The following is a 27,456-nucleotide window of genomic DNA, read 5'->3' as shown; positions in this document are numbered from 1 at the left end:
CTGGAGAGTTTCTTATTTTTGTAGTTATTAAACCAAAACATGGGATGAAGAAAGGAAGAGATTTATTACGCTGGTTAATAATTTTGATTGGGGGGGGGAGATGAATTGATGATGCTGTGAATAACATTGCTTTCCTTGGATATGTGAAACCCGACTGACTGCCTTTGTGGTTTTGGAAATATATTTATTGGACTTTTATGAACGCACAAGCTGTAAACATAATGGATCATTCTTACAGAAAACTACAAGAAATCAGTATCATTAATGTATGGACATGGTCATTACAACAAGATGGTACAAGGAATTAGATATCTAAATCTGGGGACAAAATTTATTTAGCCATAAATTAGCATTTCATTGAGGAGGTATATGATTATTTTCTTTGTTGCATGTAAATTGTATGTAAATTCAATAAAATGACTGCCCCTGTGTTTAGAAACAAGTACAGGAAAATCGCCCATGCAGACATAGCTCCACAACTTCCTGCTTGCAAAATGCACTGTGGATAGGCTGGTGTGTACTAGAATGTTAATAAGTTTTCACAAACCTCAGTAATAATGCCCCCCTCCACCTCTTTCCCCCTTTTCTTCTTAATGTAACACTAATGTCTCAACAAATGAAATTGATCTGTTGAAAATGTAACTTGAAAAAGAGACGTTGCACATATGCTTCTGTAAGCCAAGGAATTTTTAATAAAAATATGTTAACAAAACAAAACTATGCCACCTCCAGCCCCAAATACGCATTTATTCATTCATTTCCTGCATTCAGTGACTCCTGCATGAATTTTTATCTAATCGTCCTTTGAAAATAATCAAGAAAAAGAGGTTCCAAAATTTTAGGCAGTGTTTGCACTGAGGAACTAAGTTAGGAAATGTTTTTCAGCATTCTATTCTAAATAAATATGCATCCCTGTAAATAATGATGATGATGATGATGATAATAATAATAATAATAATAATAATAATAATAATAATAATGTGTCTCTATTTCAATTAACTGTGCTCTTTGCATTTTGATTAATAGGTTTACCCTGAACTGCAAATTACCAATGTTGTTGAAGCCAATCAACCTGTAACAATCCAGAATTGGTGCAAGCGGGGATGGAAACAATGCAGAAGTCACCCTCACATTGTAGTTCCATATAGGTGCTTAGGTGAGTATTGTCAAATACTTCGTGAATATATTCTATGAGGTTTAACTGCATATATCCTTCTCCACAAACACTCCCCTGTCCTGCTTTTCCACTGAGCAAGCTATAGTTTATGTAATAACACCAGGGATTTTTTATTCTTTTAAGTGTTCAATTTGGAAAAGTAATAATTAAATTGCATAGTATGTAGACTAGTGATATTTTGTTGTTGTTGTTTAGTCGTTTAGTCGTGTCTGACTCTTCGTGACCCCATGGACCAGAGCACGCCAGGCACTCCTGTTTTCCACTACCTCCCGCAGTTTGGTCAGACTCATGTTTGTGGCTTCGAGAACACTGTCCAACCATCTTGTCCTCTGTCGTCCCCTTCTCCTTGTGCCCTCAATCTTTCCCAACATCAGGGTCTTTTCCAGGGAGTCTTCTCTTCTCATGAGGTGGCCAAAGTACTGGAGCCTCAGCTTCATGATCTGTCCTTCCAGTGAGCACTCAGGGCTGATTTCCTTAAGAATGGATGCGTTTGATCTTCTTGCAGTCCATGGGACTCTCAAGAGTCTCCTCCAGCACCATTATTCAAAAGCATCAATTCTTTGGCGATCAGCCTTCTTTATGGTCCAGCTCTCACTTCCATACATCACTACTGGGGAAACCATGGCTTTAACTATAAGGACCTTTGTTGGCAAGGTGATGTCTCTGCTTTTTAAGATGCTGTCTAGATTTGCTATCGCCTTTCTCCTAAGGAGCAGGCGTCTTTTAATTTCGTGACTGCTGTCACCATCTGCAGTGATCATGGAGCCCAAGAAAGTAAAATCTCTCACTGCCTCCATTTCTTCCCCTTCTATTTGCCAGGAGGTGATGGGCCCAGTGGCCATGATCTTCATTTTTTTGATGTTGAGCTTCAGACCATATTTTGTGCTCTCCTCTTTTACCCTCATTAAAAGGTTCTTTAATTTCTCCTCACTTTCTGCCATCAAGGTTGTGTCATCTGCATATCTGAGGTTGTTGATATTTCTTCCGGCAATCTTAATTCCGGCTTGGGATTCATCCAGCCCAGCCTTTCGCATGATGAATTCTGCATATAAGTTAAATAAGCAGGGAGACAATATACAGCCTTGCCGTACTCCTTTCCCAATTTTGAACCAATCACTTGTTCCATATCCAGTTCTAACCGTAGCTTCTTGTCCCACATAGAGATTTCTCAGGAGATAGATGAGGTGATCAGGCACTCCCATTTCTTTAAGAACTTGCCATAGTTTGCTGTGGTCGACACAGTCAAAGGCTTTTGCATAGTCAATGAAGCAGAAGTAGATGTCTTTCTGGAACTCTCTAGCTTTCTCCATAATCCAGCGCATGTTTGCAATTTGGTCTCTGGTTCCTCTGCCCCTTCGAAATCCAGCTTGCACTTCTGGGAGTTCTCGATCTACATACTGCTTAAGCCTGCCTTGTAGAATTTTAAACATAACCTTGCTAGCGTGTGAAATGAGTGCAATTGTGCGGTAGTTAGAGCATTCTTTGACACTGCCCTTCTTGAGGATTGGGATGTAGACTGATCTTCTCCAATCCTCTGGCCACTGCTGGGTTTTCCAAATTTGCTGGCATATTGAGTGTAGCACCTTAACAGCATCATCTTTTAAAATTTTAAATAGTTCAGCTGGAATATCATCACTTCCACTGGCCTTGTTATTAGCAGTGCTTTCTAAGGCCCATTTGACTTCACTCTCCAGGATGTCTGGCTCAAGGTCAACAACCACACTACCTGGGGTATATGAGACATCCATTTCTTTCTGGTATAGTTCCTCTGTGTATTCTTGCCACCTCTTCTTGATGTCTTCTGCTTCTGTTAGGTCCTTTCCACTTTTGTCTTTTATTAGTGGTATTTACTCCTAAACAAACCAGCAAGAAAATCCTTGAGACACAATGTTCTCACTACCTCCCTGTGCAGTTAATCTGGAGAAGGATTGAGGCAGAATCAAGCATTTCTAGTTAGTTTCAGTTTCAGGTAGGAACAATTTAAACTTTTGCTTAACTTTTTACATAGATATCAGTGGGCCTTAAAGGTGTTAAACTCTGGCTGGATTGCGTGTATGTCATATATGCATTTTGAGGTTTGTATATTTGCCTTAATTCCAGCTTTCCTTTTATTTTTAGTCTACAGAGGTTATAACCTAGCTGTGATTATAAAAGAAAACCCTAACCATGTTAGTTCTCAAGTGTTCCTGGTGTCTTCCTTTTCTGGACCAGTTGCCTTGTGGCATTCCTGTTTTTGTAAAGGCATTCCTCAGTCACATTTCAGACTTAACTCTCAATAGTCTTTCGGGTCATTTTAGCTCTATATCCTACCTCCACAGAATGCATTAGGCTGAGGATTTATTTGTTTAGAGCATTCTGCCATTTCCCCCTCAAAGCAGCTTAAAATAAATCGTGCATATAAATAAACTGTAAGCGATAACTATACTATTCTTGACTCTAAAAAAAATCACAAGCACAAAACTTGCACTATCTCCCTATCACCAAAACTGGTGACTGAATTTGATCACCTTTCCTTGTACTGTAACACGATTGGTGCAACTGATTAAACTAAAGTGGAATGTCATGGTGTGATATGTGTGTGACAATAATAGTTTTGTTGCAAAGTGGCAATAAAAATTGAAGAAATGGTAGAATATTATTGCAAGAGGGGCTAACCTTTCTGGCATGTGTTTATCTGAGTATATGATTGTGATTAGTGTGTGTTCAGACTGGGGACTCAGCTATACAGCTGCAAATAAAACGTTTTGAATGTGTTGTACAAATGCGACACTAGATGGCAACTGTAAGCTATGCCAAATTCAATGTATTTTTCAAAACTTTTTTTTTTAAAAAAGCATTTTCACAGCGTTTTTTCTATGTATGCAGAATCCACCTGGATATGCCCTTTCCATAGTGGGGAACATAAAACTTACACAGTATTATCAGAAATAACAAAACATCATCGTGGGGAACTGTTTCTTACTGGCAGTGATGTCACAGGCATTGGTCAATATGGTCCTGCAGCACCCAAATGGATGCATTCCACTAACACAATCTATAGGAATGGATATGTGAGCTTGTGGGAGGATTTTATTTCCCCAGCCAGTCAATATTGTAGTTTGTATGCCATGAGAAATCGTAACACTCCTTGACACAGGAAGAACAACTGTGTGACTAACACATCAAAGACAATTGAATGGAAATATAGTATCTCTTTCTAGGGTGAATCTCTATGCTAGGTTTGCTTTTTTTCTTTTTCTTTTTTCTTTGGTCAGAGAAAGGGCAGGAGTTACAGTTTGTTTTCTGAAATTCTATGGGGAGGTTCGTGGAACTGGGCTCCGTGTGGGTTCAGTGAAAAGGTTACCTCCCCAGAATGAGCAAATGCACTGAGAAGCAGCCTTTCTCAGTGTCCTGGTCATCTTGAAACAATGGAGTTTACACCTCCAACATCTTCATGTAGCTTAGGGCTCCTGTCCTCTTATCTTCTGATTGTGTCAGTACTATGTAACTTAATATATTGTGAGTGACAACTCACAATGCAGTGCGGCATTTCCAGCTTCTTTCCAGGTTTACCTTCAGAGCTGTCTGTTGAAACGAGCACACGTATATCAGTGAAGAGAAATGCCAGTTTTGCGTTGTTTTACACCTGGAAGCAGTGGGTAGAATTCCATGTCATGTTATTACAATTGTTCTGTCAGTTCTGTCCCTTCAACATCCTCCCTCTTGCGCCTGCACATTGTTCTGGGGGTTCTCCTGAACCTCTCCCCCCTCCCCAAGCCAATTTGGGAGGGTGGTAGTGGGGGTGGGGAAGTCCCATTGTGCTGGGTGGTAATGCAACTGTTAAGTTGAATTCGACACAGTGTTACAATAGTCTTGTCTAACAAGACTTTCCTGATATAATAGAATGGGTAGCATGCAGTAATTGTGTTCTGTTTGTGCAACAGACACTTCAACAATGGGATTTTCCCTCCCTTCTCTCCCCCAGACACTCTGCAATGGAAATTTGGGGAGCCCTCAAGCAGATTTGGAGGGAAGGTGGAATTACAGGCAGAAAGGAAAATCCCATTGCATCAACTAGCATAACCTTTGATCTCACTTGTAATCTTCTTTCTTGTAATTTTCTTTCAAAGAATAGTATCTTCCTCATGAACCTGACATCACAGTCAGACCATATTGAATTACTCCCAGGTACATGGGTGTAATCTTGGAGCCTAAATCTCTTGTAGATACTTCTCTAAATTGAATAATGAATTTAGAAACTGCACTAGTAGGATCCCAATCGTTTAGTAAGAAATAGTTACTTGCGGTATCTTGTTTTTTGTTTCCAATATTTAGCTTTAGCTGCAGCTAAAAGGTGAGAGATTATTTCTCTTTCTTCCCTTATTTATAGATAAAATCAGTTATGGTTTTAAAATATGCCATTCATACAAGCGGCAATGTTGTCAAAATTGCTAGTACTGTAAAATGTCAGGTCATTTCACATGATGAATGTATTTCACTTTCCTCTGATTCAAAGACAGAACTAGCTCTACGCTAGATACTCTCTAAAGGTTACCCCATTAATCTTTTCATTCAATATCCAAGTTTCAGAATGGTTGTTGCTGCCATCTCCTTTATTACACAGGGGTATGGCTGGGGCTAGTCCTCACATGTAGTATCAGTGTGAGAATGGTCATTAATGAGTAGCTTAGGAAAACATTTGCATACACATATTCACCTTTGAAGTTCAAATCACCTACTAAGCATTAACGTGCCTGTGTTGTAATGTTTTGAAATGTTAATTTCCTAATTGGGACAAATGAAGTGTAATGCCAAGTATGGAAGCATTTCTGTAGCTTTGCTGGAGGACCTTGTAATATTTACATGTAAAGATCCCATTGATTGAAATGGAACCGCCAGCCTTCCAAGTAAATTTACCTGGGATCAAAAACCTAAAAATGGGCATCAACTTTAATATGTGCTCTGGGCATAAAAAAGCACAGGTGTAAACAAAACAAAAATCCACATTAAGGATATTCCATTTAAGGGTTGTCCATGCAACTCAGATGTGGCTATTGCTAGCTTGTTTCTTGATGCAATCATTGGATTTTCTCCTTAGTTGGAGTCGCCTCTCTCCTTTCAAATGAGCTTTCCCTCTGAAGAGCCATACATCCGGATAGTAGCTTTCCTATCTACTGCCTGATCGATGAGACAAGATTAACTAATTGTGTCTCAGAATTTTAATGTCACTGTGGATTTAGCTTATCGTGCTCTCATAAATTGGTTCTGTCTCCACTTAGCCTGTGTGATTGAGAGAGACAAGCCTTACAGAGCTCCATTTTGCTTTTAAATAAAGAATGCATTAAGTCTTGGCATGGTCAACAGAACTGCATTTAAGTTATGGGATAACCTAGTATTGGTAGTGGACACAGCGCTGGTCCAATGAGATTATGGCAGTGGGGACATGCCAGAGAGGTGGGCAGCATTAGCCAAACCATGGCAGGGGGCCTACAGGAATGACCCAGAAGGTTCATAATCACTTTTCCTCAGCTATTGACAAGATGGAGGTCTACAAGTTTCTGTCTTTTCAGTGTTTCAGATTCTCTGACCAGATGGTCCTTTCAGACAAACTGCATCTGGTATGGCCCTTTCACTGTCTGGTACGATGTAACATGCACACCAGCAGATGGCTTTGTCAAAACTCTTGCTGAAGATAGAAAGGAAGAAAGCTAGATTGGCAGCCTTCTTGTCATGTTTCCAAATGCAGCACCTATAATAGGTGTTCTTTTTGTCTCATTCATATCAGTGGGGCTTTAATATAAAAGTGCCTCTAAACTGTACACTTAGGCTCAATGGAATTTAAGATGAAACTTCTTAGGCCCAGATTCTCGGTTCTATGACTGCTAATGCAAGAACTGTTGCACTAGAGTAAGAGTAATGGGTGTGCAGGCTGAAATCCAGTGCAACAGTTGTGCTAGCAGAAGCTGGCTGTGGAACAGGTTGTATCATGGTTGCAACATACCTGTTGTGCAACTAGTCACGGAAACCACGCTGGCTTCCTGTTCCTTCTCTTGTCATAGCTGCCAACCATCCCTTATTTGGCGGGAAACTCTCTTATCCCAGCGCCGTTTCCCGCTGCTGTCCCAGATTGATGATGTCCCTTAAATTTCCCGGGTTTCATGGTCACCCGGCTCGGGAGGAAAGCAGCGGCTCAGGGTCCTCTGCCTCGAGAGAGAGAGCGTGCAGGAGCTGCCGCATCTCCGTCTCTCCCTTTTCCCCCTCAGGGGCGCATCATGAGGAGACGGGTGGCGGCGGGTGGGCAGGCAGCCCCTATCTTCCGCCGTGCTGCCAGGGGAAGCTGGAGACGGCAGCGGCGGCTGAGGAGGTGTCCTGAGGGAGGAAGAAGAGGAGGGGATGGGGAGGGATGCAGAAGGGCAGTGCTTCAGCGGCTGCCACGGCGCTGCAACCGCCTCATGCCGGGCCCACGGGCGGCGTGGGCGAGAGTCTCTCTCCCTCCCTCTCTCTCGGGCGGGGAAGGGCCAATGGAACTCCTCGCGCCAGGCCGACGGCAGCCCTGACATGCTGTTTAGCATACCCTCCAACCCGTGCAGCATCTTAATGTAGTGATTTCCCCTTCTGCATCCCTTTCTTAACTCTATTTTTATAAATCATTTGTCCATCCATAGTTCCAATTTTTACTACAAGTTTTCTGTCAATCCTACCAATGTATGTAACTCTTTACAATAGCTTTTCAAATAAATTATAAACTTTCCCCATTCTTTATTAAAGAGGTCCTCTTCCTGGATTCTAATTCTGCCTGTAAGCTTTGCCATCTCAACATCGTTCATCAGTTTTGTCTGCCACTCTTCTTTGGTTGGAGTTGTAGACCCTTAGGATCATCTAGTCCAACCCCCTGCAAAACACAGTCAGTCGCAGCAAAAGCAGCATGGCTCCATGAGTGGCAGATTTCTGTATAAGCTAAGCCAAAATCCCTTATTTTGGCTGCTGATCCCTTATTTTCGAGGCTGCTGTCCCTTATTTTCCAATCTGTAAGTTGACAGCTATGTCTCTTGTGCAACCGGCACACTGCTAAGGGGCTTTAACTTAGCGTGATATTGAATCCCTCCCATTACATTAAATGCATGGCTTATAGTTGCACCTTAAGAAGAACAGCAGCAACCATGTGGAGCAAGGTGGTGATAATTGGGACTGTGGTAGGGCTGGAGAAAAGGCTGAACTTTCCAACCTAATGAAAATTGTCCCATCATATCCTTGTGCGAAAAGAGAAACTGTTGTTGGCCCCAGTTAACACCTCCTTCCCAGCCAATTGGAGGAGGCATTTTTTAAAAATCAGGATCATAGTGTCAAAGGCATTAACCCCATACTACCCCCCCAAAAAAAAAGTTAATGGCTCCTGTTTTAAAAAGATGCAAGTGCAAACTGTGCATTTAAACACAATGTGAAATTTTGGACACCATTTTTTCTGTATTACTTGCTTTCCCTTTTTCAGTTTTATAGAAAGCCTGGCTGTTTGTGCTCTTGACCTTCAAAAGTTGACACATTCAGCCTGCAAGCACCAGTTCATTAATGTCGATTTGCAGGAATTTAGCTCTTCCTCGTCACAAGTTAGGATTACGATCAAATATTTGAAACCGTCCGTTCCATTTTCATTATGACAAAAGATTTCTCAGATGGCTCTTTGTGCCTTGCTAGAGTAGCAATAGAAATAGCTAATGTTTTATGCTTAGCAGCTCTTGTTGTTGAAACACTTGGAGAGAGAAAAAAGAGCGGAGAACTAATGGAATGGTTTTGTGCAGGACTGCATTATGTGAAATGACACATTTTGGAATCTGGCAATTCTTAGTAGATTTCCATAAAGCAGCACAATGATGGCACCTGCCAGCTTTCAGCTGATATGATCGCTTAGCTCAGAACATCTCCCCAGGGAAGGTTACAGCACTTGGTTGACGTGAAAATGTGCAATATTTTTACAAGATGGATATGTTAACGTTTGAAGGTCAAGCATACAATAACACTTCTTTTTTCATTCATCCACATGTAACATTCTCAGCACAGGTTCTAGGGTATGTTTTTGCAGTGGTGGCAGGTGTGCTTCTACAGAAAGTGTATATTCCTAGTGTCATGGCTGGTTGGGGTGTCAATCATTGTATCTGGGTTATAGAGCCAGTCAGAATAGAGATGGAACAGGAACTAGAGCTTGTGAGAGAACTATTTGTTAAATTGCGCAGTTGTTTGCACGAAACCGAGCTATATGACCAGTAATATTTCTTTTTAGGCTTGTGCAGTGTTAGCATTTCTTACTGGGAATCTATAAAGTGGGATAATATAATAATTATGTTAACAAGATAGACCTGGAAAAAATTGCAAGATCCAGATTGCTAGATTTCAGCTACAGCTGAAGGGCCACGTAGCCCATCACTGGTTTAGTGTGGAAAAAGGAAATGGTGTAACATCAGAATGGAGAAAATGGAGTAGATGGTTTGTTAAATTTCCAGTCCATCTCAATATTGGTGGCATGGTTGGAGCTTCAAGAGAAAAGTAGAGAACAAGATAATTATTTCAAAGTAACATGCAATTAATCATGTTACGAATCATTTATGCAAGTGGTATCAGAGCTGCAAAATCTCAATGTTCAGTTTTGTTTCTGCATTAACTGCAAAATATACATTAATTGCAAAATCAACCTTTTTATGAGTAAGCAACTACCTTTGCAAAAAAATACTGATGTCAAGAGAGTTCCTTTCTCACAAAAAATTCAAACCTCAAAATGTAAAGCAGTATTTGTGTGTTGGTCATTGTGTTGTGAGTCAACAGGATAACAATATAGTATACCTGGTGGTTGCAGTTGGACACAACGCTAAGCCAAAAACTAATTAAGCAAAAAGCAGATAGAAGGGGCAACCTGTGCAAAGTCCAGAGAGCAGACAAACTACATGTTACTCTTAATGCATAGCATGTAGCTACATCTCATGTTTTCTTTTAATTTCATGTGTGTTGGGGAGGGGAGTGATTGTCATCAGATCCCAGTTTGTAGAGAGGGGAGGTTCACCCTTTCTCAGTTGTGATCCCCCTCAATTTGCAACTACAAGACTTTAAAAAAAAAACCTTTCCATTGGCATCAGTAGAATCTAAGCAGTCAGACAGGTTCATGTGGAAGATTGCGGTCCTTGTTAGTTTGACTTTGAGCAAATACTGTGTACAGTTCTTGTTTGGGATGGTTTACATTTACAGAAGGGTAGAACTTCTTGTGTAACAGGTTCCAGGAAAGGCCTCAATGTGTGTACAAAATACAGTTCTTAAAGCCTTCACCAACCTCTATTCCTTCCAGATGTTTTGAACTGCAACTTACATCAGCCCCAGCATAGTGAGAGACGGGCTTGAAACAATGCAAAACTATGGAACACCAAGCACTAGGTGAAGGAATTTCCAAGTGCTTCAAAGAATGTTAAGTGCGAGCTGAGCAGCTGTTTGTTCCTATCTCTTTCTTGATCTTCCTGTTCAAGGTTCCGTAGGCTCAGTGGGAATGCAGTTTCCGCCAGCCCTCCCCTTGGGAATGTAGTATGAACTGTTCAATTCCGCAGCAGCTGCTAAATGCTAGGGTTGCTTCTTCAGTTGTTGAGCAGATGTGATTAGTGACATGGTCTGGATGATTAGTAAGGTGATGATTCTCATCAACTGGAGCTAGGCTGTGTAATTTTAGACCTGTTTCTATTGGTTTTTTAAAAAAATACCACTAAACAGTTTCATGTTGCAGGTACCTCTTCAAGTATCTATTTTATAATGAAGCAGTATAAAAGAGAGAAATCCTTTGTTATCAGGGGCATGGATCACAGTGATTACAGCAGTGGTTCTCAAAGGGTGTGGCACACCACACTGGTGTGGCAGGAGAGGATGGCAAGTGTGGTGGGAAGATACTAGAACAATCAAAGAAACATTTAAACATTTCAGTGCAGTATATAGCATAATATAGTATCATTTTTTTTCTTTGCAAAATATGGATAAGGATCTTTTCAGAATGAGAGCAAGAGCATCAAGTGATACTGAGGACAATCCTAGTTGTGATTTCCAAAGTGTTTCTTGAGAACCACTGGTCTACAGCTAGGTGATTATATATCCCTCAAAAATAAGTCATGTTCTTTAGCTGTTAATTTCTGCTCTGCCTGAGATTGCACGGTATGTTCTATGCATAATATGCATGCATTTTGGGAATATGCATGTATATTTCAGGCTGACATAATATTGATGTCTGGGTATAAGAATTAAGCTTCCTTTTTAAGGCAGCAGAATAAAAGGCAACAAAAACACAAGCGAGGTGCTAATTTCATAGCTCACTGACTTCCATTTTAACACAGTACCTTTTGGGAATACTAAAGGAAAAGATGCTCTAAAATACTACTCTTTGTTTATGGGATTAATACGATTAGGATAGTTCTTAAAAGGTAATTGTTTTTCTACTGGTGGTATGGACGGAGCAGTTAGTTGAATTGACATTCGTAGAAGGAACTTTCAGGCTTTGTTATATACTTCAGTTTCATCAATATGCATCTCGGATTGTTTCTGTCGGTGTCCCTAGAGAATCATCTTACTCAAGGCAAATGTTGTATGTGTTGTTCTGTGTTCCCATTATAACACTTTTGCTACAGTATGTGAGCCAGATGCAGATGTCTCAACTAAGATAGGCAAGTGCAGTGGCTTCCTGGTCTGCTATAGGTGTTATTTGCTTAGCACTATAATCTTAACACATTTGTCTTCAGCTACTACTGCTGTGAATGGTTGCTGCACTGACTTTGCATACACTTTAAGCTCTAATTGAATTGTTACAAACAATTTTGCACATCTTCACCATTTCCACAGTCAGCAACTTTTTATTCCTTCTACACCTATGTAGAAACGCTTACAAACTGAGGATCCAATCGAGTAAACTGTTCTTCACCAAAGCCTGAAATAATAATTAGTCATTCAAAGTGCTACAAAATACCTTAAACTCCTTTTGTTATTTAAACATGGCTCTGTGGTGACCAATAGGCTTTCAGGTGCGTATACAACAGACCAATCTCTTATCCAGCCCCACACACCTTTCTGTTCATTTTTGCATTGCTCAGTAGCATTGTGGGTGTGGTTGACATAGGCCCCATTTGGACATAACGCAAACCATTTGTTTTAACCATGGCTTGTTGGACAAGCAGGGTGAGTAAAGAAACTGCAGATTGTTTCAAACAAATGGTCATTTGTTGTCTCCCCTCCCACCCTGTTTGTTGTCCATAAACAAACCACAATGTTCCAGGGTAGGTTCCAGCAATATAAAAAATATGATATTAAAATCAGTTTATGCATTTGTGTTTCCTTTGAGAAACATTTTTTTATTGGACACGTTTTCAGTCACCTTGCTTTGGAACGATATGAGGTGCTGAGTAACCCAGTTCCTCTATCACAGAGGCTTTTCAGCTATACCATAACCTATTTTTTAATGCCTCCTCCCATCATGTAATGTTAACAAAGGGCCAACAGCTTACGGTTTTGGAAGTGCAGGTTAAAATAGTGTATCTGTGCTTGAGTCATAGCATGCTTTCAGTTCTTCTGATGAAAAAGAAACACAAATATGTTTCTTTACTGGTTGTGTCTAGTCTTTTTAGGGATGCCGTTCCACCCATTGGCCTGGTAGGATTCCAACTGTGTTGGTACTTGTCTCCTGAGCCAACCAAAACAACTCTTGGGGAAAGACTGAAATGTCTTCATAAGCTTAGAGGACTTGTGCTGCTTGATGGAAGAAACACTTAATGCTTGCACACTTTCTGCAAGATTTAATAATATCCATTTATGAATTTTGGTGCTCCAGGAAATAAATGTTTAGGGTGTTACATATTGATTTACTATCAGAAGCCATGGTGATGTGGTTCTCTTGCTGCACCCATTAATCCAAAGTTTCAGGGCAGGCCTTTTCACGTAAACACCTAGACTTGAAACGCCAGCCATGAAGGAATAAAATACTGGGAAATGGTTTTTATTCAAAACCTGAATAAGCAGCAAGAAAATGATACAGTACTTCAGGGGAATTTTAGATGGGCATCTGCAAATATAACGAAGCATGTTAAGGAAGCTTTTCCTAAGCAAATACATCCCCCATATTTATATGCATGATGAGTAAGATTTGAATAACACTTAGTGTGCCTGGAAAAATAATGTGTTTTCATTAATATTCGGCAGCCACCTCCGCTCTGTTTTTGATGCCTGCTAAAAAGGTTTCTGTTTCTGCAAGCCTACCTAGGCATGTAATTTCTATTGTGTATACTGGTTTTTAAACGCTGCTTGTTTTATATATTTTGATAATTTTATTATGTTAGCTTTCCTCCTATAAAGTCTATTTATTTTACTGGTGTTTCCTTATAAATATTTTATACCATTTAATGTAAGCTGCTTAGAAATTATTATTCTGTGCTGAATACGTGGTCTATACATTTTGTTAAATATAAATAAATAAGATGTAACCAGACAGAAAAGCAGCAACATTTGCTGAATTCTTCTATATTTAAAACTTGAATGTTTAGATTAGTCTAAATAAGCAAGATCAACCTAGAAAACACAGCCATTTTAAACAGTGCTAAGAGTCTATTTTATGAATAGGATACATTTAGATTTCTGCTTTAGTTGCACAGAGACTATATAGCAATATGCAAACAGCATTCAGTTGTTTCTGTTTTAAATGGCTAAGTGATCCATGTGGCTGCTTATAATATTTTCCTGTGTATCTTAATTATGTTTCATGTTTTTGTCAATTTAGCTAATTTGAGAGAAATGTATATTGTTGAATTATGCATTAAAATGGATCCAGTGGTGTATATGGGGCCTGACAACATTATCTACAGTTGACTGGCTACATGTCCTTTAATATCATTAATATTGTCTCTGAGAGCCTTCTAAAATAAACACTGAGTCAAAAGCATACTTCCAACCACATGTATCCTTTGAAAGAAAGTCTTGCAGGCGAGTCCATGCCAATAGTGTTACATCCTTCCCACAAAAAAACCCAGATGTTTGGAGGTGGAGGGATTCCTTCTGCTTTGGGAAAGGAGTGCTGCTTTATCCTTCCTTTTCAGTTACATGCTTCAGGGCAAAGAGCAGAAAGAGTCCCAGCCTATTTTTAAAAATGCAATAAAAACCAGCAAACGCTCTTCAAAATGGCCACTCTTTGGTTCAAGCTGTGGTGAACTGGAGAGCACAGAGTTACAGTGGTACCTCTGGATGTGAACAGGATCCGTTCTGGAGCCCGGTTCGCATCCTGAAGCGAACACAACCCGCGTCTGCGCGGGTCGCGATTCGCCACTTCCGCGCATGCGCGTGATGTCATTTTGAGCATCTGCATATTTAACCCAAGGTATGACTGTATTCCTTAACTCTCTGGCCAGCTTCCCAGTTCTTTCCATAGAGCTCATAACCTATGTAGAATTAATATCAATCCCATTGTTTTAAGTAGCTTACTATGGTAACCTTAATATTCTCTTACATGGAGAACAAAAGCCAGCTCCAAAATATATAGAGAGCCACAAGTTGCCTAAATTTGGGCAGTGTGAATGACCCTAAGGTGCAGATTTAATTATGAAGTGAATTTGGTTTAATAAATCGGGCAATGCATTTATTTTTATTTATTAAAATTATTATAGATTGCACTTTCATGTAAACCTTTGCAGACCAGTATGAAATTTAATAGTGAATTGCAGGTCCTCGATGAGGGCTGAAAAACTGAGCCTCAATCTTGACAAGACGAAGGCTGTGTGGGTGAGTGGTTGTATCCAGGTAGCTGGTAAGCTGCCTGCCTGAGCGGCAGGGAGTCACACTCTCTCCGCATAGCTAAGGGTGCTTCTGGGTCCAGCTCTTGTCATTGGAAGAACAAGTATTCTTGGTGGCCCAGAGTGCCTTTTACCAGCCAGGGGTGATAAGGACAGCTATAGCCATTCCTGGATAGCTTGACCACAGTTGTCCATGCAATAACAGAAACAACAACAATTTTATTATTTGTACCTCGCCCATCCGATTGCGTTGTTCCAGCCACTCTGGGCAGCTTCCAGCATATACAAAAACGTAATAAAACATTAAACATTAAAAACTTCACTGTACGGGACTGCCTTCAGATGTCTTCTAAAGGTTGTATAGTTACTTATCTCTTTGACATCTGGCGCGACTACGGAGAAGACCGTCCACCTGGTTCCCTGTAGCTTCACTTCTCACAGTGAGGGAGCTGCCAGAAGGCCCTCGGTGCTGTATCTTAGTGTCCGGGCTGGAAAGATGGGGGTGAAGATGTTCCTTCAAATATACAGGTCATCAATAACTTCAAAGTGGGATTGGTATGAACATAAAAGTACTACAGTTCCCAGGGCACAAAATAATTGTGCTTGAGTGTTTGGAAAATGTAACAAAACCTCTGAAGCTGTTTTAGTTTACTTGAAACATTATATATTTGCTTTTAGCTTATTTGTTGTCTAATGGCAGAAAAGTATGGTAAAATATATTTCTGTCAGCATGTGCCCACAAGAGAAGCTTGTCATATTACAGATTGCATAGTCAGCCCTGAAAAGCATAATATGCTAGCGGCTTTAGGGAGAAATGCTTCTGAACTCCTCACAGCCAAGCTGATAGAGATGAGAGAAGCAGGAGCTGATAAACCCCAGGCTGTTTCTTGTAATGTTAAACCGTAGTTAAGCCTTATTTCTTAATCAGGCCTTTGTTGAGAAACAGTGGCCTGACGAAGTCATTGATTGCTAGCAGTCATAGGACTACTTATAGAAAATGGGAATGCCTCTTAGCAGAGAGAACGTTTTTGTTAATGGTTTCACAAGACCACTTATTTTATACCTAAATCAATAAGTTGATTCTGATGTAATTCCCTATCATTACAAGTCAACACTTCAAAACAAATGAATTTTGATCTTATTCAGCTGTCAATAACTAGGACTCCAATCCAAACACAACCTGAAGTACATAGAAGCACACTGATGATTGTAAAATAATCAAAATGCCCTGCATAAACAGTTGATGCTGTGGTACGGCTGCAAGAATACAAAGACTTTTGGGTTAAACACAACTTTTATTCAGGCAGAATAGAAAGCTGCATGTAAAAATTTCACAAGGCTGGCTAGATACAAATGAAAAATGAAACTATTTTAGACTGCCACCCATGTGTCACATCCGCATGCAAAATCAGGAGTTTGGGAGATCAGATGCTAACTTGCTGTATCTTATGCTCCAAACGAGTTAAAGGAGAAGTTAGTTGTCATGCAGATATTTAAGCAATCGGAATTGAGACTAAGAATATAAAAATGCAATGCCAAGAACTGCAGACAGGCCAAACAGTGGTTAGTTTAAACTATGATGTCTTGGAACAAGTCAGGACCAAACCCAAAAGGTTTAAAACAAATTTCATAAGAACAAATAATAGTTAATTTAAACAGGAAGTTGATGCTTTTAATCTCCTCCTCTGGAGTGTACAAAAGTCAAAGGACAGATAATAATGGAAGAATTTTTATTTTTATTTTATCTTGTGACCATGCCAGAGAGGAGGAAAAACTGAGTTCAGATAATTCTAAATGGTAGGTTAATATTGCATCAAATGAGGCCAGTGTGACTAGGTGGAAATGAATATAGTTGAAATCAGAATGTGGCATCCTACACAATATGAATAACAGGTGTACGTAACGCTGCATAAAGAGGTGTGGATTACAGTTATGTCATGTTCTTACTGCCTAACCTCAAATGCTCGTGTAGATAGTGTTTTCTCTTCCTCTTCATGTAAACTTTCTATAAGCCTGTTTCTTCACCATTTATCACTTGGATAATTAAGATGGCTCACAAACTCCAAACTTGCCAGAGAATGACAGCAGTTGTCAGGTAATAAATCATACTGCTTATCAATGAATAATCTCTACAACCGCAAAGCAAAGTAAACATTTCTTCCCAGGTGATATATTGGCATTGTTATAGTTAAGCATGTGGATCTCTTTTGGCCATTTAAAAGTGCAGTGCTCAAGAGAGGGCATCACTCTTACCACACTCTGGAGCTGGGAGCCATACTTTTGCACTGAAGTGTTTCTTGTCGTGCAGTAGACAGTAAATGTGTCTCCACTCCCATCGTCCAGCCCGGACACTGAGGTCCAGTTCCAAGGGCCTTTTGGCGGTTCCCTTGCTGCGAGAATTGAGGTTACAGGGAACCAGGCAGAGGGCCTTCTTGGTAGTGGCGCCTGCCCTGTGGTACTCCCTCCCAGCAGATGTTAAGGCAATAAGCAACTATTTTATTTTTAAAAGACAGCAGAAGGCGGCCCTGTTTAGGGAAGTTTTTAATGTTTGATGCTGTACTATTTTTAATATTCGGTTGGAAGCTGCCCAGAGTGGCTGGGGAAACTCAGCCAGATGGGCAGGGTATAAATAATAAATTATTATTAATTATTGTATTATAAATGGTTCATCAAGAAACATACTGATGAGAGCTAAATCATATCAGTCTCCTGTTAGGGTCCGTGTTGTGTGTTCCAGTGTTCTTGGTGATGGAAAGAGAGTTCTGCTCACAGAATAACCCCTCCCCTTTCATGAGCAGAACTTAGCCCATCAATTGTAGAAGCAATTTGTTTTGGTCCATCTCAATGTTTGTTTGAAAGTGCTCCTGCAAGCCTTTTTCATGACAAGAAAAGTACTAAATTAAGATGCTTAGAATTGACTACCCTTTCATAAAACCAGTTATAGGCAAACCCGTATCCTGGGTTTTTATAATTTACCCATTTTGCTAAATTTTTATTGCTTAGTTCCGTTTGAAATGGTTTTACATGTTTTTATAATGGATTTATTTTTATAATTGTGCATTTTATTATTCTAACTTGTTCTGGGTCCTTTTGATGGCGGGCGGGTGAGAAATCTTATAAAGAAATGAACATCTGACTTGGCATTAGACAATATGAGTTTTCCCATCATTTTGACTCCTGTATTAATCAGATTGTATTTTCATCATTTTTAATGTATAGTGAAAGGGATGACTTCAGCCAGCTAATCTTAAAGTAGGGATATTGGATCCACCATCCATTAGGGCTGTATATTCCACTGTGTTCTGGTCACACAAGGTCAAAAGAACCAAATTTGATAACCTGAAAGTACCAGTTTTCATTTTAGAAGAGTCAAATTTCTTACCCTTTGGGCACAAAGATAAGTTAGTTGGGGATGTTTCAGAAGTGAGGCTTGTAAGTACTGGCACCGCAGAAGCAAAAGAGATACCATGCCATTAGATTTGTGTATTTAAAGCACAGGCACTATGCAGTAAGATCACAAATTGAAATCTACTTAATTCAGTGAGGATTTATTTTTTATTTTTTAAATCTGGCTGTTAATTAAGGTGTGAGCTGGCCCACAGGGAACATTTTCTTCCCAGTACCAGTTTGTAAGATGTCTGCTTGTAAGCTGTTCCTCTGAAAAGCACCCATTCAAGGTGATAATAAAATGAAGATGTCATGTAATTTTTCTTTCAGTTGGAGAATTTGTGAGTGATGCTCTTCTGGTGCCAGATAAGTGCAAGTTCCTTCACCAGGAAAGGATGGATATATGTGAAACTCACCTGCACTGGCACACAGTAGCTAAGGAGGTATGTTTATAATCAGTACCTTGAAGCTTATTTGATGTTTCTCTTATGAATAAAAATAAGTGCAACAAGATATTATGGGAAAAGGGGGAATGTGTGGTTATATTCCTATCTATTGTTTTGTACGCCTGTGGGCACAGCTGGGTGTTCATCTTTATTGCCTGAAGCCTTAATTGGGAGCCAAATATTTTAATTTTTCAGTTATATTCCATGTCAAATTTTAGTGGCTTTGACAAACACTTGGAAAATCTTACGGAAAATAAAATCACAGTTCAGTGCTACCAACTTAGAACAGTTGCCAAACAAATCGCAAAGGCCAGCAAAATACTCTGGGAACAACTTACACAAGACAAACAACAAAACATAATGAATTTCTGTGGCTCCTGTGTTCAGGTTCACTCTAAAGCTGCTGCAGCAGTAAATTATTACTGATGACCTACAGTCCATTCTTGAGAGTAATGGCACCTTGAAGGATATAACAGGCAGCCTACTGAGAGCTCTTGAAACTACTGCATGCTGCAAACAAATTGCAGAAGGGACAAGATCCTCGAGAAACCAACATATCAGTTATGCCCTTTGATTAGCATTGGCTACATCATTCTAACAATGCCACTTACAATATTCAAGGTTCTTGCATCTTCTCAGTGTTGTCCAACTGTAGTCTACATAAGCCAGAGCGGTTTCTGTTCAAGAAAAACATTCTGTTTAAGTAAAACATCAGGCACAAAAAGAATAGGAATACAATCAACTTATGGAGGAACACGTTTTAACCTACCTGGCCATCAAGGACCTCAAAGTGGTTCTCTTCAAACAAATTAATTCAGGTGGAAAATGAGGTGGCAGAAGAAGAATAAATACATTAGGTAATTGTGTAATCTGATGTCTGAACAGGCACCATGGATTCCTTTTTTATGTTAAAAGCATGGAGAACTTAAGAATAAGTAAATAAAACTGCTGTTGTTGCTTGTTTTCAACATCTGGAAAAGTGGACTGTGTAGTCTACTGTCTTAAACTAAAAAGTCCATTTTTAATGGACTAAACATCTTTTTTTTTTAACAAACAAACCCACCGTCCTTGATTCCACAAGTGAGAACACAACGGGGATTTTCAGTGATGGTCCAAATTTGAATTCCACTCCTACCCCTCCTGATTTGTGTATATTTGCTGTTTGTAGTTCTTATCTTATTCTGTCAGTGAGAAATACTTCAGGTTTAAATCATGGAAGGGGAACTTTTAAACATCTTAAGGCCACTTGCCCCATTTTTAATTTCTTTCACAAGTGGGTGCTTTCTTTTTCTGTGAATATCTGAAGGCACATCCGTATATTTTGGAGAGTGCTGTGTCAGGTTGACTTCCAAGTGCTCTTGACTTCAAGATTATATCTGCAATGCACCATCTCCTTGCTTAGAAGATACAAATGCAAAGTATGTTATATTCTGTGTGGTTTATCTGTAATCCTTTAACATGGGAATGTCGTCTTGATAAAACCTTTATATATTAGTATTCATTTACGCCTTGTGGTTCTCACTGAATGTCAGTGAAGTAAGAGTTCCTCTCCACCGTTGCATGGAGCCACCACAATGTAGAGCAAATTCCTGGGCTTCTGTGTGATTATTGCTCTAAGGTTTGAATTGGTGCTAAGAGTTGAATTAACGCTAAGTGTACATGCTGAATCAATTTGTTAGCCATTCTCTAATAAATATTTTAAATAGCTTCTTTATCGTGTAACCATATATTCTATTCCTCCCGCCCCCTGCCCCCATTTTGTTTTTAGTCCTGTAGCGAGAAGGGCATGAATCTGCATGACTACGGTATGCTGTTACCGTGTGGGATTGACAAGTTCCGGGGTGTGGAGTTTGTTTGCTGCCCGGTAGCAGACGAAAGTGACAACATAGATTCAGCTGACGCTGAAGAAGATGACTCTGATGTTTGGTGGGGAGGAGCCGATGCAGATTATGCAGATGGCAGGTAAGGCTGCTACTCCTGCCATCATTAGGCAGTTTATTAAGCCAAGATGTTCTTTTGAAGAAAAAGTTTGCATGAGAAACTTCAGCAGAGGAATCCTTTGCTGAAAGTCTTTGACTGAAAGATTGTGATCTTTTAATTACAAACATGCAGCTCAGTCCACAGCATGTTTACTTGGAAGTAAGTAGATTGTTCAGTGGAATTGGCAAGGCATAGAATTCTTGTCTTTAAAGTGAATTTTGAACTGTATTCATGTTGCTGGTGTAATGTTTGAAGTGACTTAGTTATATGGTGTTGCCTCATGCCAAGTGATCAGAGGTTTGGAGAAGGGGTAATTGATTCCAGATACAATCCTAATACTTCCAGCTCAATAGCTGAAAACATCTATCTGTTTCTTAGAGAGTCATTGCATCTTATTTATTTCTATTTATTTCATAAAATTTATATACTTGATTGTAAAAAAAACCCTCAAAGTGGTTTACAAAAAACCTATCACTTTTTGCTGTGTGATTTAAAATATATTCCAATTACAGTCATACCTTAGGTTGAATGTGTTAAGTTGTGGGCGAACATATCAGACGACACAGCAATTCTTCCAAAGCAGCTCTTTATTTGTAAGCTGGAACAGAACTGACTGAGGAGCTCAGTCAGCCTGCTTATATAGAGCTCTAGAACAATGTAACTGTTGCCATTTTCTAAAACTGTCCAATCACTGAACGTCACTTTCGATCCTTCATTTGCATAACTATCTACAGTATCCCCAGGGTGAGAACTTCAGTACATAACAGAATGTGCTTCAGGATGAACGCGTTCGAGTTGTGCTCCACGGCAGCCCGGAAGTAATGGAGCGCGTTAATTCCGGGTTTCACCGCTTGCACATGCGCAGACGCTCAAAATGACATGCGCAGAAGCGCCGAAACATGATGTGCGGACACGGGTTACATTTGCTTCTAGATCCGGAACGGATCCACTGTACTAAGATGCAAAAAGCTTTGAAGGAACATACTGCTTTAGGATTTATTTTTTGTTAAACTGACAGTTATTTTTTTTTAAAAAAAACACAGATTCTAACCTATGTTCATAATGGAATCTTAAGATACAATTCATTAGGGTTGGGTTTTAGCTTCAGTACAGCGAATTGTCATTAGCCAGACAAATGTGCTCAAGCTCTTAAATTTGACATTTTGTTTGTGTTTGATCTGCACATTTGGAGATATTGTTTCAGGCTTTGCTTCTAAGAAACAGAAGTTGGGCTTGAATTGAGGAATGGTAAAGGGCTTTGATTCCCTGTGCTGTGCTATATTCTTCTGAACATGCTGTTAGAGAGGAGTTGCTTGGCTATATTATATGGCTCTTTCAGTGTGACATAGCACAAGGGATGTTGTGATGGTAGTTTATTAAAGATGCTAAAAGGAATGCTCTCGTGGAATGTTCATAAGAACATTACCTTGATTTGTGTCTATGCTTCATCATCTCAGAGGTTGAAAAATAGACTTTTACTCAAGTGTGGACTTTATATTTGCACTACAGTCCTCAGTCATAGCAAGATATTTTAAGAGATCTGAGTTTTATGTCCTGTCTGGTGTTAGATGTTTGATGTTATATTTAACAGTGTTTAGCTCAGATGGCTTGATACTTAAGATAATGTTTACCTCATGTCCTTCAATCTTGCTATTGTTTGTTTTACACTCCTACTAGAAAATTATATTTGCAGACTGGGGAAAGTTCTGGAAAGTGTTATCAGAATGATTGGGGAGGGTTTCATTTCTGGAATTATAAATTCCTCAGTCATAAATTCCTCACGGTGTGTTTGTAGAGACGAACAGGAACTCCTTCCCACCCCAATCTCAGGATAAAAGTTGAAGTTCAGATGAGTGAATTAAGTCACCTGACATAGCAACCTCTGATGGTTTTCAAAACTGGCCTAATCCATTTATAGGCCCCTCTTGGTAATTTAATAGACCATATAATTCATTTTACATAACTTCCTGCTTCTATATTTATTCCCCTCCTTTTTTCTTTGGCTTTCAAATTCAGTGCCAGGAAAACAGAGAAATGCAAGTTACTGGATCCCTCAGCAAGAGTGGGGGCAAGCATGACCAGCTCTGCTCACCCCTTGTTGCTGCTTTCTGGCTTCCTGTGCCATTTGGAACCCTAAAAAGATCAGCATTGATCTTGCATATATTGGTTGCTTGGAAGTTTGTGTGGTATGAGAAGTGGGAACTGTTTTATTGCAGGCTAGCAAATGAGGCCCTTAAGTTGCATCTGGCCTGGTCAGACTTTTCCTCCAGTGTGTGCAACCCCACATCCCCACAGTCTCCAGTTTACTCACAGGCTAATCAATCCTGAGGTGATTGTGAGGGAAGACTTCTATGAAGCAAAAAGATCCTCACAAAAACAAAACTGGATAGTCAAGCTGGATAGGGTCCATTGTCATTACATTGCTGATACTTGAGATTCCTTCTTATTTCCCCTCAAGAATGAGGAGAGCATTTGCCCCGTGCATCATTTAATACGTTTAATAGGCTTTGGAAAACTAATTACTAGCACCAGCAGATTGAGCCAGTTTACTGTAAACTAGATGTGGTTGCCTGAGACTCTTAATCCAAGCTGTGATTATTATCTGCTGGAGAGTGAATACTTAGGAATATCTGCCAAAGGAATTTATCTCCAGATGAAGCATTTAACAGAGCAATTGAAACCCCCAATCTGCCTTGGTGGAGGGGATTTGGAGTTGACTCCGCCAGTAGAGGGTCTTTGCCACCACAGAGATCCCACTGTACCTGCTGAAAGCATGAAAAACACCGGTGAAAGCTACCAGCCAGTGTGAACCCCCCCCCCCAACAAAAAACCCCACAGGGCATTCCTGGGTTGGAACTGTACTGGTTTATGTATGTACGGGAAGTAGCTGTTGCCATAGCTGAGAAATCTCATAGAAGAAGGATGCCCACTTTTGTTTACTTCAAGAGAAGAGGTGCAACCATGTAAGTTTAGGTTAGTATTCTCCCGTATGCTCACTGCTGTGCCATTTAAGGACCAATAGATTTACCTCTAATGGATTATGTCCTGTGCCATTATGCATTTGAGAGTATATCTGAATAAGCTGCTTTTGAAAGGAAGCACGCAAAGATGCTATATTTGGAGTAGTCCTCTCCAGTTTTTCTAAATGCACAAATGTTAACTGAGTAAACAAGAAGATAATGTGTTATTATTTCAGATGGACATAAGCTGACAGATAACATAGACACATCAGTGGACTTAGAGATGCACTTAATGGCTCGGGTAATACAATTACCCTAAAGAGAGCCCTGGGATGATGGGCATTAGGAATCTTGGAAAACCTGGTAATGCTTCCTGTATATTTGTCTAGGTATCTCTTCCCTTCAGACCCACCCCCTTTTTAAAAATGATCGAGCGGTTGTATCTAAAAGCCCATCTTCTGTTTCAATATAAATAATATTTATAGATTAACTGGATTTTGTATGCTAAAAATGCAAACATTCTGGCTTCCTGGCTTAGTGGCAAGTCAGCGCTGTTTCCTTAAGAGCAGGTGCCTGTTCTAGCCCTATTGTTGCCAGCCAGGGTAGATAATAGTGAGGCAGATAGACCAATGGTCAGCTTCCTTCTTAATTCTGAATGATTTTTTCTCTCCATTGTGGCCTTATATGAGATCATATAATTCCCACCCCCCTCTCTCACTTCCATAACTACTGGCTTATTATTTATGGTACTGATGTCTACCTTCTGTGTTATCTATTTCTAGTGCTTTGTGGGTTGCAAAACCTGACCCCTTTGTGGGTGGGTGGGTCTGGGCTCTCTTAATAAGTGTGCCTCTAATTAGTGACAATGGTGAAGTTCAAAATACAGTACAGCTTTGTCCAGCTAGTCATGTTCAGATGTATGTCAAAGCAAGTGTGTTTTACCCCCAAAGTTATTTTCCACCTGGAATCATGATTCTGCTTGCTTAACATAGCAGCATACTTATAATGTTTCGTTCATTTTTTGGCCCAAACATATTTTGCTGTTGTTGTTTTTGCTGATTTGGATATGAAAGTATAAAGAACCTATGACCCTCCAGATGTTATCCCACTATCTCTGTCATGCTGTCCAGGTCTGATGTAAGTTGGAGCCCAATAGCCTCCCGAAGGTTGTAGGTTCCCCATTCCTGATGTAGCACTGTCCTCCTTTTCCCAATTTAGCTCAATGATAGAGCATCTGCCTTGTACGCAGAGGTTCCAGGCTTCACCCTTGGTGTCTGCAGGTAGGGCTGGGAAAAGCTCCTATCTGAATTCCTGGAGAACTGCTTCCAGTTTAAGTAGACAATACACAGTTAGATGGACCCAGTGGTCTATCTCTGTGTAAGTCAGTTTCCAATGTTCCTCCATTCTGTTTACATACTTTCCTATGCTGAAATTGCCTGTAAAAGACATGAGTACAACAAACACATGTTGGTTGTATGGCATGAGCAGGATTTTTACATGAGAACAATTTAACAGAACCCCAACTGCAAAGCATTTGCCTGGCTCATTTAGTTAGTTAGAAACAAATTCACTTTTGTGAATACCATTTTATGTAACTTTCGTTGTGTGTAGCACAATGAACTTTTTGACCTGGCCAGATGTTTTCCAAATGTTCAACCTCCCCAAACACAAAGCAGTGATTTCCAAACCTTAAGCAGAGGCCATAGAGTCAGCCATGCAATGGGAGGTCACGTAGTCTAGCATGACTATTATTACACATTAAGTTCTTTTCTCAGTGTAGAAAAGTTCTTTTCTCAGTGATCAGTTTAATAAAGGCTGTAGCTGCATAAAGCTGTGAATTAATTGCTTTAAAAAACATATTGTGAGGCGTTTAACAGAATCCATTGCTGCTTGCAGTTATGACAAGATAGCAGAAGAACAGTTGACAGAGGAAGAGGACATTACAGACGTGGAGGATGAAAATGCTGATGACGATGATGAAGATGGTGATGAAGCTGAAGAAGAGGCAGATGATCAGTTTCAGGAAGCCACCGAACGAACAACCAGTATCGCCACCACCACTACCACAACTACAGAGTCTGTAGAAGAGGTTGTTCGAGGTAAGCTGTTATTTATAGAGCATGAGGTCTAAGGAACTGATCTTCACAGTGTGCATATGCCCATTACTGCAAAAAATGTTCCAAACAGCAAAATATTCCAAGTTGCTATACCAATCATGCTTTTCCATTGTGATTTGCCAAATTTGTGTGCTACTCCCCGCCCCCTTTTGCTCCCCTCAGACTCCCAGTAACAACCTAAATCATGTTTTGATGATTGTCATCTCTGTGCGCATGGATAAAAAGTGATTTAAAATAGATGTGAACTTTTAATTTAAAATAGTGTCAACCATGTGGTGAACAGTTTTAGTAAGGTATGAGTTGGGAAAGGATGCATGTCAAGAGGGGGTTTGCTTGCTGGGTCATCAGCTTATATTAAGAATGAAAAATGTTCTTGGGGGTAACAAAAATAGATTGGTGGTTTAATGACTCCCCCCCCCCTTTCTTAAGCTATCATCATTTAGAAGCCAGAAGATGGTACAAATTTAGATTTACAGGATATAGTGAGAAACAAGTATAGGATACAAGAATGGCCGTGGTGTTTATTTTGTTAGCAGAATATGTATAGCACTTAATTGTAACCAAAAAAAAAACTTTGGGGATTTACACTTCATAGGATGCTTAGAAAGTTGAAGAAGCATGGATATTTTCCAAAACTGAATAACCTATTCTGTGTTCTGGATACTGAGTATTTATGAGAGAGGGATGAACACATATGTAGAAATGAGAGCTTTCAGTACTATTATTATTTTATTAGTCACATTTATCTATTTCATTTCCTTCAAGTAGCTCAGGTGTGGGGACCCTCCCCATCCCATCCTGCAGATGTTGCTGAACTACAGCTTCTACCAACCCTGGTCTTTGGCCATGCTTGCTGAGTCAGATGGGACTTGTGTTTTAGCAACATCTTGAGGGCGAAAGCACGCCAGAGAGAGCTCAAGGCAGCATACAGACTCCTCCCTTCCTTTCTTTTCCTTGTTGGCTTTAACCATGATTTCACTTTGCCCCTGTATCAATGGTAATCATGGTTTGTGCTACCTAAGAAATCAAGTGTTTTAGTTGCTTTTGAATATGTTTCCTATAGATGTTTTGCTATGTTGTGTATTATTACATTGTACTGCATTGTTATTAACTGCCTTGAGTACATAATTGGAGAAGAGCAGAGATACAAATTGGCATGACAAATAAATTTACCCGGTTCCATGGTGTTGTCAAACAAGATTCAAGACTGAAGTTAGCATTGATGCAGGTGTGCTGATAAATCACAACTAGTGCTGAGAAAGGAAGGAATCGATAGATCGATTCTGGGGAATGGAGGAAGACATTTCTGAATCTGGTCTATTCCCAGTCACTAAGCCAAGGTTTTGAGCTTAGCAACATTACCTCTGCACTAGGCCAATTAAATAAAGCAGTGATGGGAAAGTAACTTACAACAAGTATGCTTTGAATAGAGGAGATCCTAACTGCATCTTAGTTGAAATGTGGAAAAACGATCAAATAAGTATTACTTATTCAGACCTCTTTTATTACTTCTATGTGTATTGAACCATCTGGTGGCTAGCAGAAAATTCCATGGAACTCCTCATGTGCTTTGCTGGTGGATATATATTTTTATCCTACTTTTAAACTCCAAATGCAGCAAAAACT

The 27,456-nt window shown here is 39.8% G+C and overlaps 1 protein-coding gene across 4 annotated transcripts in view; it reads left to right on the top strand.

Annotated features, from left to right (window-relative positions):
* Positions 1–27,456, top strand: part of APP (amyloid beta precursor protein) — a 150,900-nt gene that overhangs the window by 56,958 nt on the left and 66,486 nt on the right. For all 4 annotated transcript variants that reach the window (XM_082220730.1, XM_082220732.1, XM_082220731.1 and 1 more), the window contains exons 3-6: positions 1,027–1,156; positions 18,658–18,770; positions 20,542–20,735; positions 25,610–25,812. In XM_082220730.1, the coding sequence (XP_082076856.1) occupies positions 1,027–1,156; positions 18,658–18,770; positions 20,542–20,735; positions 25,610–25,812 (640 nt within the window). The remainder of the gene's footprint in view (positions 1–1,026; positions 1,157–18,657; positions 18,771–20,541; positions 20,736–25,609; positions 25,813–27,456) is intronic.

This window comes from Podarcis vaucheri (genome assembly GCF_965113315.1).
Source record: "Podarcis vaucheri genome assembly, chromosome: 4".
NCBI lineage: Eukaryota > Metazoa > Chordata > Lepidosauria > Squamata > Lacertidae > Podarcis > Podarcis vaucheri.
Note: the sequence above shows the minus strand (reverse complement) of the source record. Positions and strands in the feature narration are given on the sequence as shown.